This window comes from Crassostrea angulata, chromosome 1 (genome assembly GCF_025612915.1).
Source record: "Crassostrea angulata isolate pt1a10 chromosome 1, ASM2561291v2, whole genome shotgun sequence".
Lineage (NCBI taxonomy): Eukaryota > Metazoa > Mollusca > Bivalvia > Ostreida > Ostreidae > Magallana > Magallana angulata.
The window spans coordinates 5,229,105-5,243,517 of record NC_069111.1 but is presented as its reverse complement, the minus strand read 5'-3'; the positions used below and the strand labels follow the sequence as shown (position 1 = coordinate 5,243,517).

The 14,413-nt window shown below is 35.3% G+C and overlaps 2 protein-coding genes across 3 annotated transcripts; one reads left to right on the top strand and one right to left on the bottom strand.

Annotated features, from left to right (window-relative positions):
* Nucleotides 1-265: 265 nt before the first annotated feature.
* Nucleotides 266-2,251, top strand: LOC128156945 (uncharacterized). The gene is made up of 3 exons (XM_052819288.1): nucleotides 266-590; nucleotides 855-1,019; nucleotides 1,200-2,251. The coding sequence occupies exons 1-3, from the start codon at nucleotides 296-298 to the stop codon at nucleotides 1,622-1,624; spliced, it is 885 nt and encodes a 294-aa protein (XP_052675248.1). The 5' UTR covers nucleotides 266-295; the 3' UTR covers nucleotides 1,625-2,251.
* Nucleotides 2,252-4,347: 2,096 nt separating this feature from the next.
* LOC128168311 (uncharacterized) lies at nucleotides 4,348-14,382 on the bottom strand. 2 transcript variants are annotated; one of them, XM_052834532.1, is made up of 19 exons: nucleotides 14,327-14,382; nucleotides 13,138-13,253; nucleotides 12,714-12,825; nucleotides 12,370-12,455; nucleotides 11,517-11,608; nucleotides 10,805-10,916; nucleotides 9,065-9,171; nucleotides 8,706-8,832; nucleotides 8,403-8,526; nucleotides 8,226-8,311; nucleotides 8,002-8,138; nucleotides 7,814-7,873; nucleotides 7,455-7,616; nucleotides 7,062-7,190; nucleotides 6,826-6,940; nucleotides 6,106-6,252; nucleotides 5,508-5,674; nucleotides 5,202-5,290; nucleotides 4,348-4,682 (listed from the first exon to the last, which is right to left on the bottom strand). In XM_052834532.1, exons 2-19 carry the CDS (start codon nucleotides 13,214-13,216, stop codon nucleotides 4,481-4,483), a joined length of 2,133 nt encoding a protein of 710 aa, XP_052690492.1. In that variant the 5' UTR covers nucleotides 13,217-13,253; nucleotides 14,327-14,382; the 3' UTR covers nucleotides 4,348-4,480. The 2 variants fall into 2 exon arrangements, with proteins under 2 accessions (XP_052690492.1, XP_052690501.1); XM_052834541.1 differs by lacking the exon at nucleotides 14,327-14,382 and adding an exon at nucleotides 14,287-14,315.
* Nucleotides 14,383-14,413: the final 31 nt, after the last annotated feature.

Genomic DNA, 14,413 nt, shown 5'->3' with positions numbered 1-14,413 from the left:
AATATAAATGCGATATGATTTAATAATTTTGTATACAATAAATAAAATTCGTGTAACATTTTTATAACATTATGTCAACTTTTGTTTCAAATTTAAATTAAAGATGACTCGACGGGGTCGCAATATTCAAATTCCAATATATGAATCATACGGAACAAAATAAGAATAGTCCAATTTTTATACCGTTCGGATTCTCTCGTATGATTTGCCCTAACTCGACGATAAAGTACAAAACCCGGAAACCAATGGTACAAGGTGCGAAAGTGGACTCGTCCAGGTAGACCAAACATTCAAAATGGCGTCTGGTAAAGGCGCAGGTAAACAATATCGAGAGAAGGGTGAGGGTTATATGTACTGGTTTGCCTTCCTTTGTTCAATTTGTTCACTAGTTTTAGTCTTCGTTGCTTTCGCCTCCCCCTTTTGGTACAAATCATGGAGCCGAGTCCACAGTCCCCTGGCCAATGTCGGGATGTGGCACATTTGTCTGTCGGGATGGGTGAAGCCCCGGGACCCCATGATGAGATCATACGTAGGCTGCTGGTGGATACATTCCACGTTCTTTGAAGAAGTTTGGGACGACATCATGCCAGGTAAGGTTGCATGTTCATTATTTATAACGGGCATGCACCTGCTGATTGGTGTGAATCACAGGTCCTTTTGTGCATGCTGTTTGTGTTCCAACTTGAGCAAGTAAAATTACCATTTGATTCATTTATCAATAAGTGACCTTAAAAAAACTCATGTATATATACATGTGATGTAATATACTCAATATCCATGTACTTCAGTAGAGTTGTACAACTGTTGAATTTTGTAATGGAGATAATTTAATTTAGATTTTTCTTTTATTGTAGCCTGGTTCCGAGTTGTACAGACCGTGGTGGTCTTGACCCTGATAATAAACATTGTTGCTGTGGGCATGCTGTCATTCTATCTGGTGGACAGACTCAGGATCAAATACTACAACCCAAACCGATACAGGGCCTTCATGATTAACTCGGTCCTCATGTTCGTGTCAGGTAAGCTGGTACACACATCTACAGTTAGACTTTGATGTACTGCAATGAATCTCATTACATTTACTGTACAATGTATACTATTAATGAAATTTATATAAAAGGCAAGTTCCAAGATACTCAGCATTGTCTAAGAAACACAATGAATTTTATCATCATATCTCTCTCCCTCTCTCTGTGTAGGTGTTTTTGTGCTGATTGTGGCTCTGATGTTCCCGATGTATGCCAAAGATCCGACCTGGATGCCCCGCCCCTGGCTCAACTACCTGTCCTGGTCCTATGGATTCTTTGTCCTGTCCGGATTCTTTGCTGTATTCTCTGGAATCTCACTGTTTTTGAAATCAACAGAGATCCATCACAAGCCAGACAAAGCAACCATGGAAATAGAGAAGAAACTCGAGCTTCCCCACCTTCCAACAGGAATGGCACCACCCATGAGACCCCCTCATTATGAACCTAGCGAGCAAGGTGGTAGGAGTGTGGGGGGTTACAGCGTGGGACAAGCCAGCTTAGGGCAGGCAAGCATGGGAAAAGCCAGCATGGGACAGGCAAGCATGGGCGCGGTCAGTCAAGGGGGTCAGAGCAAGCACTCTGAATCCTTTGTATAGTATAGACCTTGGAGAGCTTCAAAAATGTCATTAGTCAGAACATTCCAGTTCCTTACACAGATCATTTGATGTAATAAACCAAAGGAACATCTTATGCATCGGTATTTGCACGATATGAAACATTCTAACATTATTCCAACACTTGACTATTTTTATTCCTTATTTGGAAATTTCAACAAATTCTGTGTCATTATTTTTGCTATGCAATGTAAACATGACCGGTAGAATAATATTTGGGTTAAGGATCCAAATTCTTCCTTTTTGGAGATATAATTATTGTAGTGATAATTAATCTTGTATATTGTTAAAGATATCTACAATATCTTGTGCCATGTCATCCAGAGGTTGTACAAAGGATGCTAAGTTCTTATAGACTCTCAGCATTGTGTATACTCTCTACTCATGTGTATATAGTGGGCAGTGAACATAACTCATATCAGTGCATTTTTTTATTCATTTAAATTATCATTTATATTCATAATTCATTAGAAAATTTTCATCTTTGTATATAAATCAGATCAATTTGTAGAATATATTAATCACATAATTTTTATATTATTGTACATGCATTCGTAATATATTTTATACATGAAACTGTAATTTGAAATAAACATCTAAATATATAAACCTAGTGTTATTTTTACCTAGTATTTAATCAGACAAGACAAAAAAAATTGAATAGGAATTACCATATGGTTGACCTGATAATTAATTATACAATTATGTATTGATTGGAAATTAGAACAGCTCTCTGTCTTTACACCAGTAGGAATTCAAATAATTGTACCGAACCTAACACAAAGCCAACCAAAAACAATTAAACCCCGGGTTTTCTTTCTTTGTCATTTCAGGGTCTGCAATGGCTGCATGACCCAAGCAGACCCATCTAGAGCAGACATAGAAAGCAGACCCCAATTCAGAAGCAACCAGTAAATGGCTACTGAAAAATGACCAAATTTCTCTACATATGTACCGATATTTGGAATATACAAGGGGTGATAAGTAAAAAGAGGGTCTGCTTCACACTTCAGTGCATGAAGCGAACCCCAAGTGCTGACCCAGATTAAACCCAGAGCAGACACAAATAAAAAAAAAAAAAGATCCAAAGCAGACCCAGGGTCAGCTTTGGGTCTGCTTTGGTGTTAGGTTGTGTCTAGTCTGCACTGTACAGCTGACCACTTTCCCTGTTTTGCACAACCAATGAACTTTTCCACGCTGTATGTAGATGTATTAGGTAACTATATCTTTCTTCTAAAGAACAGAGAATGGTCATAAAGACCAATTACATACATCTTGGTAATTGCTCAAAAACATCATACATAGATGAAGAGGTGACATATTGTATATTTTCATTTGTCTTTGTATTCCAAGTAACTGACATTGACTTTTAATCTTGCTAATAAAGGCACTTTCAAAATCATATGTTCAAGATTCTTGTATAAACATGTACATTGTACTTGTAAAAATACTTGTATATTGCATAGTATGCATCACAGAAAATTATTTATTACAATATCTATTTCTACACATTGTTGCTTTACAAGCAAATACATCAATTTTCACTAGTCTAAGAATTGCTTGTATGTGGAGGAGACATCAAACATTTTACAGATGCTTTAATTATCATCAATGGCATACATATATATATATATACAGTACATCTTTACAGTTTAACTGTAAACAGATCTGAAATACTTTTCTTAATTGATAAACTCAACAAGCAGTAAAAAATACATTTGCAAGACATATACATGCTACGATACCTGGTAAAAAAATGCACGATACAATAGAATTAGAGAAGTGTATAGAACCATTGTAAATCATACAAAAATAACCTCTCAATACATGGAATAAAAACCTGATTTTATGAAATGGTTACCATGATGATAACATCCTTGACCTTGCACAATGGTTAGGTCTCGAGTATATGTCTACATGTATGATATATATTTCTTTGGTATTAAAAAATACAAACAAGTAATACTCTGATTGGCATACACACACATATATACATCTAGTACACAATCTCTTAATCATTTATTTAAACATTTCTTCAACAATTGTGAACTTGGAAAGCAAACTTATTGCTTAATTTGTAAACTTTACCAACCCTTTATATAAGAACCATTGATCTATAAACTTGGAATTGCACTTCTAAGACATACTGTGGTTTCATTAATATTTAAGGGTATCAATTTTTGTGGAAAAAGTGAAAATCACAGTTTCAAGGATACGGAAATTCGTAGCCAATGACCCTATCAATACAAAATGTTAATAGAAATTGCACTTCAATGAACACTAAATTTCGTGGATCAACTTATTAATGAAATCCACGAAAATTGGTATTCAACAAATCTTGATGAAACCACAGTATACACAACAAGTGTATGGTTTGATATTCTCAGGCACGTAGCATCAGGGGGGGCCTGGCCCCCCCCCCCCCCCCCACTTTTTCTCGCAGCAACAAATTTTTTAAAATTTACATATAAAAAAATGAATTATAATGGAGTTGGCCCCCCCACTTTTTTGGAAGTTAGTAAAAAATTGATATGAAAATAAGGAAATGAGTAGTCAAATTTGAAGTTACTCCCCCCCCCCCCCCGGATTAGGAATTTCATGATTTGGAGGGGGAAAAAAATTTTGGTAGGGAATAGGGCATAGTTGAGTCTCCCCCCCCCCCCCCCCCCCTGGAATAGGATTTTGAAGATTTTTGGAAACTTTAAATTTCCCCCTATTTTTTTTTTTTGCTTGTCACGATTTTTTGGATGGGTCTGGCCCCCCCACTTTCAAAAATGATGCTACGTGCCTGATTCTTACAGCATTAACCTAATTTCTTTTAGAGGAGATGGCTTGACTTCATTGTATAGAGGGGTCTGTAATTCTTGTACAATTCATTTCTCTTATTAAATCCTCTGTCAGTTCAATCTGCCTCTGGGAGAAGGAGGGAGGGACAGCATGGTGTGAGGTCAGAGATAACTGGGCAGCCACGAGGCCTTGTTTGATGCCAAGGTCAAGATCCTGACCTCTGGTGAACCCAGATATAACAGCTGATGCCAAACTGTAATAAGAAAGCACAAGTAGGTTATTATTAATCCACAAAGATACATATTGATCTATACCCCTGAAATGCTTCCCCACAAGCCTAGGTTTAAAGAAATGTAATGAATGTCAAGATTCTTTAGGAGAGGAGGAATTGTGCATACATTTATTTTTTTTTTACACAAACACAGTATGGTGGGGAGCAAAATGAAGCAAAAACACTTGACTTGCAAAGATGCTGATATGTAACACAAGAAGAATGTACAGGTTTCTTCAAAAAATGTTCATGTATTATTATTATTTATCCTTATTTTTTTCTCAATTGCTGGCTAAAATTAAAACTTCGCTGAATATTTTTGAAAATCATTGCATATTATGGGAACAGCAATTCATATGTCAGTTTTATTTTGCCTTAAACTATCAATTAAAACATCAAAATCACACCTTAAAAAGAAAACCAATTTAAACAAAGTTTTCTTGAAAATAGTTATGGTACTTTTGAATTATTGAACAAGCTGATGTTGATTTTTACACTCACCAGTCACCTGCTCCAGACACACTGATGATCTTGGCCGGCTCCTTACTCTTTGGTACCGGATACAGGTCCACAGTCAGATAACTCCCATCCTAAACAAGCCCAAACAACTCAAAATCCACGGCTTATCCTTATACCTTACAGTAACCGTCATTACAGTTCTTGTTGTATTTATTGTTAATGCAAATTGAATACAAATGTATATAACAATCCTTTCATGTCGAGGAATAAAATTGATACATGAAAGTGTTTACACTAAATTACAGTGGTAAATGAATAAAATTTAGATGCTTGTTCACGGAATATCACCTTGATTGGGATGCCCCTGTTGGGGGTGCCAGCCAGGTGTCTCTGACAGAGGGCGAGGCCGTGCTTCCCCAGAGTGACCAGCACGGTTGGTATGTGTAGGGTCACCACTTTACACATCAGTATACACTCCATCAACAGACTGTTCAAAGGGAGGTCATCAAAGCTTCCTGATCGCGATAAAAGATTTGTATCATTACTGGTACATGTATAATGATTTATACAATCACAGAGCAGCAAAGACTTTGTCTCGCACTCTAGTATGCTACAGATGCATGACTAGATACTTCTCAATTGGTGCAAAAAAGGAACAATTGCTTTTCTCTTTATATTACTGATTGTATTGTCATTTAAGTGAGTAGGTGTTGTCTTTCTTATTGATGGGTCATTGTACCTTAAGCATACCTGTTGCAATATCAAAAAAGTATTTCATAATGTTGGCTATAGTACTAGAAGAACATTCAATACATGTACAACAACATGGATTATTAAAGGTGACATACAGTGTAGAGCAAGCAAAAAGTAAAATAGAGTTACAAAACAATAATGTCCGATTTCTATATAAAAGCATCTGGAATGTTGAATATTATATCAAACGCACCATGATGCTCAGAATCCAGATTTCCAGTCAAAAACTTGTACATGCTTCTGAGCTCATTGAGGTTTGGTGTTGTTATAGTAACAAATTTCCCCACGTTGACTTGGAAGGGTTTATTTGCCTTGTACATGTCCGTTGGCTCAAAGAAAACTGAAAAAGATGTGTGCCAAGGATTTTGTTCGATTTAACATTTTTTGAAGCAAGCATGCCTGTATAGGCTCAAAGAAAACTGAAAAGATACGTCTATACCGCATACCTACATTGACATGTATACACAATGTATGTCAACATGATGTACATTAATTTTTTATGTCAGAATTTGTTTTCAATTTTAAAACAAGCTTTCAAGCAAAAGATTTTCTTTGGAACCTAAGACTCCTTGATACACACTCAACAAAGAAAATTGGAAGGAAAATTATTCATTCTTGAAAGGTCACATTGACGTGACTTAATATGGCTTTACCAGCTGTAGCAGATTAAGAACATCTAAATAAATTCAAATTGGAATACAAACAATCAATATTCTCACTAAATTCATATCAAGGTTATATTTTTGCAAATGGAATAAACAAACTTGCACAAAAGAATACCTAATAAAAATATTTTATGAAAACAATATTAGACATAAAGAACATATAAAGACTGATATAGAATGTAAGGGATAAGTAGGGCACAAACACATTATACAGTACTATTCAAAGACCTTACTTCAAGATCGCTTACCTGGTACTTTTTTAGATTGTGCTATCTGAAGAGCACTGCGCATTGCATCTGGGGTAATATTGCCATCAATACACAGCATTTTGGCCCCTTCTATGACAGACTGGAATTTTTCAATCTGCAAACAATATTAATCTTGCATTCAACTGAATGCCTCAAACGGTAAGACATAAATGCATTACTTAAGTTACAGGTTCTACATATTTTAAGCTAATTTGCCATACCTACATTACACTTACATATTCAGGTGTAATTTGACTGTGAATATCCATGTCTCCGATACCAAACAGGAGTTGTCCCCCTTTCTGCAATACAGCACAGTAGGTAGCAGTTCTGTGTCCCTCCATTTCCAGCACACCTCCCAGATTCTGTGAGAGGGTACATAATATAAACATTGAAGCTAGCTACTGCAGCACTAACATGTAAAATGTGTACTGTAGATTCCTTATTTTATGCAAGTACTTAATTCCCAAATTCAACCATTTTGCTTCAAATCGTGGGTATAAATCACAAACACCGAAATTTTATTATAGGTTTATTTAGTTTATGTCTGTCAGAAAACAGCGAGAATTAAAAAATCGGGAAATGTGCTTCTTACGATTTATTTTTGTTGTCATGTATTTACTAGTTACCATGTGATGACAATAAGCTTTGAATCCTGCTCTGTGTGAATCTTTTCCAATGGCAGAAATAAAGAAAGCATTGACTCCAAGGTGGGAGAGTCCATCCGCCAGGTTCCTGCCCACCCCTCCGAAGGACTGGGCCACTCCACCAGGGTAGGTCGCTCCGTTACTCTGGAAAAATAAACATCAGATGAATTTCAAACTGTCCTCCGGAACTTTTGTCAAGTTGATAAAAGAATGTTTAACTGTTTCTGTTTTATCTTTTTATTTTTAATTTGATCTGAGACATAATCATTAAAATTTGATTAAAAAAAACAAACAAACAATTGTGACCCCACAGATACCTGCATCATGCTGTATTAAATTACCTGGAAATTATCCGAGTTGACTCTAGCATAAAAATCTACAATGGATCCACCTATCACTACCTGTGGAAGAAAATATCAGATGATTTTACTGCATACTGTTTTCACTTTGCAAAAGTAAACTACTTCCCAGTCACATGTATAATATTATTTTCAATCTACACAGTGTAGTTTGACAGAGACTATCTCACCACATCCGCTTTTTCTTTGTGACTGTGTTTTGTGACTGTGGCAGCATGGGATTGGCTTTTCTTGGATTTGATGAGTTTGGACAATTTGTAGGCTATCTGACTCCCCACCATAGCATTGTTTTTAATAAGGCTGATATCTTTCAAAGTTTAGGATGCAAATGATTCACAAATAACATTACACATGTGAATAATCAGAATCAATATTGAACTCATCTGAAGGATACTGGCTTGAAGGGATGCTCCTCCTGTGATTGCATTAACTCTGTCTAAAATAAATGGAGTCACGTCCTTCCCAGAAATATTCTGTTCCCTGTAAAATAACAAAAATCACAATTGGTGATTAAAGCAGATATTATGATTTATATTTGACCATGTGATCACAATTTCTACACCAAACTTACTTGGCCTGTAAGAGAGCTGATTCTATAGCTTGCTGAATTGTCTCCCCTGCAGATGCTCCCTCAGATTCAGGAATGGGTACCCCAATCAGAATACCTGACTGTAGGTTCATGGCTCTATGAGCCTCTGTAAAACAAGTAAAAAGTAGAATCCATTAATACTTTGAGTTCCAATTGTTACAAAGAGCAGTGGGACTAAATGTGTTTCTGGAGTTTAGTTTTTTGGCATTTGCCTGGATAGGTTTGGTATTTCATTTGTAATTTATTTAGAGACCTTGGGGTCAATCTGAATTTGAATCATCCTACCTATAAAGTGAGCAGCCTGGGTAGGATTTGTCACATTATATGGGACTTTGAAACCACTATGTGGTGTAAAGAATGCTGGGAATTCCTGGGATGTCCCATAAGTTGCCACGGCAACACCCTCAGTTTCCTGCATAAAAAAAAATAGGTTCATTATATCTAAATAAAGATACATGTATTTAAATAAATGTGCAAGCAAGCTTGGATACAAATATAGATGGGCTATCTCAGTGTAACATTAAAATACCAGATCTTTCAGCGTTTTTCTGATGATTTTTAACAATTATTGTAGAAAAAAAATAAAATAACTTAATATATTGTGTGCATATATTGAGAGTATGTGTGATTGTATCAAAGGTTACCAGATATTCCAGTGTTTTCCGGATGTCCAGGATGGACTTCACTCCGGATGAGATCACAGTGACCGGAGTTCTACCGAGTTCTGTCAAGTCAGCACTCACATCCATGGCTATATAACAGTTTAATGTTGTACATCTATTACAAACATACTGTTAACTATAACAAACACACAACACTTGCATCCATAGCTATAAAGGACAAAGATTTTTTCTGTTTGGCCCAAACCTTGTTACTTTACAAAGAATTGACAGTTCTATATCCTGTTTGAAACTTGATAACTGCATGACATTCAGATTTTGACCATTTGAAATAGCTTTCTTAAGGTACTTCACTACACCGAGACTTATACTTCTTAAGACACTACATCACAAGATGGCGGTTTAAATGTTTTGTTAAATTGTTTGTATCAATCTATTCAGATATATATCGTCATAGATCAGTGGTTAAAGTATCAGGCTTGTGAACCGCAGGTCATGAGTTCGAATCCACCTGGGGCTTTTGTTTATGTTTACTGAATGAAATGTTTGAAAATACCATTTTTTATTTAAAATTGCACATTTTTTCGCCTATTTGATATAAATACTTCTTATCCATCATGCTTTCTATCATAATCAAGTAATTTTCTGCTGATTTGAGAAACTATTTCAAGGTGTAGTGAGGCACCTTAAGCATATCATTTGTTAAAATGGAAAAATAATTTAGCTCAAATCAAGACATTGAACCACTCCAGAATCTAGAGATCCCAAACTTACTAAAACAAGTGTTATGTGTTGCTTACAACAAATCTGTTTTGGAGCATTTGCATTTTGAATTTTATTAAAAATAAATACTGGTAGAGTTTTTTGCAATTAAGATAAATGAGTGAAAACACACTCTTATGGTAAAACTTCCATAATGAATTAAGGTAGAACAGAGCAAGATTCAAGAAATGCGAGCCAAGGATAGGATTGTCATCAAATACACTGGTAAATGTGCAAATGTACTGCACACAGTGCACAGCAATCACTGTGAAGGCATATCTTTTGATTATACATGCAGCACATCAAAATAGAAAATATGCTTAGTGTTTTCCCTCAAAGGTGAGGGAAACTAAAAGGAAAGAATGCGCCTGGATTGCAGCTCTGAACTTTGACATCCCACTGTAGATAATTGGATATTAGGATTATTATGCTAATAAAGGTAAACGAACCTAAAACTCCCTGTACTAAACATGTGTTAAAATTATACATGTATATCTACATCCTTTGAGTAAGTACTCTCATAATTTCCATAAGAAAACTGTTTGATTTTTAGGGTAATTTAATTCCTAATATAGTAGAAACTCTTTTCATCTATACAGCTTACGTACTGATCAACTTTTAAAATATTTCAAATGGAAAATAGTGCATATCAGAGAGGAAAAGATTAAAGTGTGATTTCAGTGCACATGTACTCACACACACATGCACACCATTCCTTATTAAAGAGTGCCTTTGTACTAACAAACACCAGTCCATGTACTGTACATAAATAGGTAAGCTACAAAATACAGGTGAGATACATCCTGTTATCCGTAAACAAATCAGCAATCATTACAAACACCGGAACAGTCAAGCTAAATTAACCAATCAAACCCAGTCTCACCTTATTCTGGATGTGCTGGGTTTCAAACTACCTGTTTTGCGCAAAAATCAGCATAAAAATTAAATATTCAAGTAATGATGGTGTCATGAGGTTCGGTAAATTGTGTGAAAACTACTCACTTTCCTGTACCCCGTAGTGAACCCCTCCAATGCCACCGGTCACAAAGATCTGGATCCCCACCAGGTTTGCCACCACCATGGTACCACTTACAGTGGTGCCACCATTCAGTTTCTGTTTTAAAAAAAAGATGAAATCTTCCAATTTTTTTTTTAATTGAGTAAATCTTGATCTGTAATCATACTACAACAAAATAATGCCTTACATGTATATACCTTTGACACATTTCAAACATTTCTGAGATTATTGATCAAATAAATCTGAATTCAATATTAATCACAAAGTATGCTAAACAACATTAATACGTTTATTTTGATAAACTTATTTATCAATGAAATTAATGAGCAGGATTTAGTATCTATTGAGCTACTGATATGACATGCAGAGTTTGGTTTTAGACGGACTGTCTCTTAATTAGGCTATATTAACAGTAATGTCTGTCTCTCTTACAAGACTAACCAATGGTTTCTGAAATTGATATGGCATTTACATGTTTACCATTCTACAAATGTGTACCAAAGATATAATAAAACAAGGCACCTGGGACAAATGATTTTGTTTCATTACATTAACTGTAATTTCATTACATCAGATAACTTTTTAATACAGTTTTAAGATTAGGGTAATGAAAGTGACTTCACTGCAGGTTTGAATTTGATATTACCATGTTTGCTATAACCTTGTTTTTGAGCATAATACACATGTAACATTCACCAAGCTGAGGACCCCTGGGAAATCCCTCCGTGAGGTCTTTATGACTGATGTGGCAGGATCCGCTAGGTATTCCATCTCCGTGTTTGTCAACCCTGTGGATCAAATGTATACTGGTTTATAGAGTAGCGTCTAGTGTTATCATCTCAAACATTCATCATTTGGTGTGGAAAAAGTGATGTATACTTTACTGAAAGAGACATGCACTTTACTTTTCATCAACAGTCAGCAACATCTGATACAAATCTAATACACATCAAGAACAGTTAATACTTAATGTAAAATGAGATAATCAATCAAAAAAACTCTTTTAACCGTAAATGACCAATCTGCTACCGGTAATGAGGTCACAGTCAGATCAACACAGTCTGATCAGATTAACTAGTGGGAAGCAATACAAGACTTAATATCAATATTCCTGGTGTCTATGATGACGACAAAATCAATTTGATGTAACTGTATGTTGATGATTGTTTTCCTGGAATGTTCGGAACATGTCTTACAGATATTAAATAGTTGAACTTTGGTATTTTGAACATAAATATATTGTACAGTCAAATCTCGTTATATCCAAGTATTCGAGATATCAAGGGTTTATTATAAGTTATAAGTGGTTGGGACTTGCAAATCACTTCGACATATCCATTGTATTCGAGATATCGGTGTTCGAGATACCAAAGTTCAACTGTATATCATGGACATGTCAAATTGATCTGGAATCTAAACCACTTTTCCTTCAAGAATGTTTACCTCCATAATTGGAATCATCAGATGTCTTGAGGTTTGTATTTGGTCCTAAGGAATTTGAGACAACAATTTTATTTTTACTGTAATATCCCTTTAGACTTATACTTGCCCACTTTGACCTTGCCCTTCAGAATCCCTATGGTGGCAGGGACTACTCCATTATCCCTGATTATCTTCTCCACAGATAGGGCTGTCCTGAAATCAATTGTACAATTAAAGTTTTTATTGATATACAATTACCCCTGAAAAATGGAAAATAACAGTCAGCTAGTTGAGAGTCTGTGGTTTGGGTGCACGATTTTCTTCATCTTGATCCATTTATATGAACTTGTACTCATGTTTAAATTGTTTGATTTTTTAGTACATGCATCAAAGTTACATCACTGAGTTCCAGATCAATCAGACATATTTATGTCATTTATGGTTGGCTTTTTTAAACCTAATGTAGCTCACTCTAGATTATTTGGATGTGGCATGCCATGGGTGACAATAGTTGATTCCAAGGCAACGACGGGTTTCCCATGATGCAATGTGTTTTGTACCTCATCTGATATTTCAATGACACCTGTGAATTCAGGAAAAGCGTTTTATTTTTAAGGTTGATAAAAATATGATTTCCAAAAAAGACAAATGGTAATGGATCTGGCAATTCTACAGCTGGCCTAAACTATTGAATTATTTTGAAAGAATGTATAAAAGGCAGAATTTTAACTTAGATTAACATAAACAATTAAATATAAACAAATCTGTAAGATTTATCATGTGATTCAAACTCATATGCATGCCATGAGAGGGTTAATGCATTTAAACACACTGAACAAGAAAAGATTGATAGGGTTAAAACAGAACACTTATTTGTCAAAATCAAAGTACTCACTTGAGGAAAATGCTCTATTTTTTACCACTCTTGATCTTGGACAAATGTTTCTCAACAGTCTGAGCATGTTTCCATTCATACAATTTTCATCAAGTCATTTGAGGTTTTCACCATTACTGTTCAAATGAAAAAGAAAAATTGTTGTCTGGCTTTCTGCCTGCAAAAAGGATATTCAACTCATACATTTACCAATACCAATTACACCCCTGTCATGTGTCTTCTGTACTTTATTCATTATTTTTTTAAAATTAGATTTTTAAATGGTTGAGTCCAAATGACTGTTTCATAAAATTACATTTAAAATGATGTGCCTCAATACTTATATATTGACCAGGCACTTTAATTTTTTTTAGAACATTTTTTAAAAAAGTGTTAATTCACTGCTTCATACCAGATGAAATTTCAAAATAATGGCCCTATGAATAATCTAAATATTGAAAAGAGTCAAATCAGTACTGGATATAAATCTATAGACATTTTCAAGCATGTTGCAGTATCAAGGGGAAAATAGTGATGGGCCAGCTTGGGCCCTCTGAATCTTTAGTCAGCTGCTCTACCCACCGAGTTATCAGGGGGAGGGATGTAACTGTCAGACCAGTTCAAATACCAACTTCAGGGTTGTACTTTTTTGGTTGAGTGGAGAGCTTTAAGAGTAATCTTAATATGCTAATTATATTAATGTCTACTTTTCAAGTAGCAAGTAGACAATGGAGATATCCTGGACCAATTCTGGAGATAGGAAAAGAATACACCCCAGAGTTAACTTAGTGTGGAGAGCATCTGACTATTCATATAGATATTTAAGGGAGCCGAGGTTTGAATCCCTGTCTGATCTGTCATTATTTCTCCCATCCCGTTACATTTTTTTAGATTGTATTTTATTTTTTATGAACGCAACGTAAAATATACAATTTAATGTATGATGACAGTGTAGAAGGCAAATCTTATCACATAATTAACAAGGACGTTTCGTTCCACAGCCAGGTGCGAAACGTCATGGAGTGAAATATCCTATAGCCCACTCAAGTCAGTAAGAGTAAACAGAGATCAGCTGGGCGTGAAAAGTGCAAAAAGAACAGAAAATCGAACAAGTTATATTTATGCTATTTTCCCACAATCGATAAAGCATTAAATATTTAACCATATAACCCTAACATAAAATCAATAAACGCAATACACTGCAGACTACCGTTCAGATTTTCTCAGGAGTGAGGATTAACCGGAACCTGTACAGAGAAGCTTAAATGAGTGTAACCACAAACTTCCCGAATTAAAA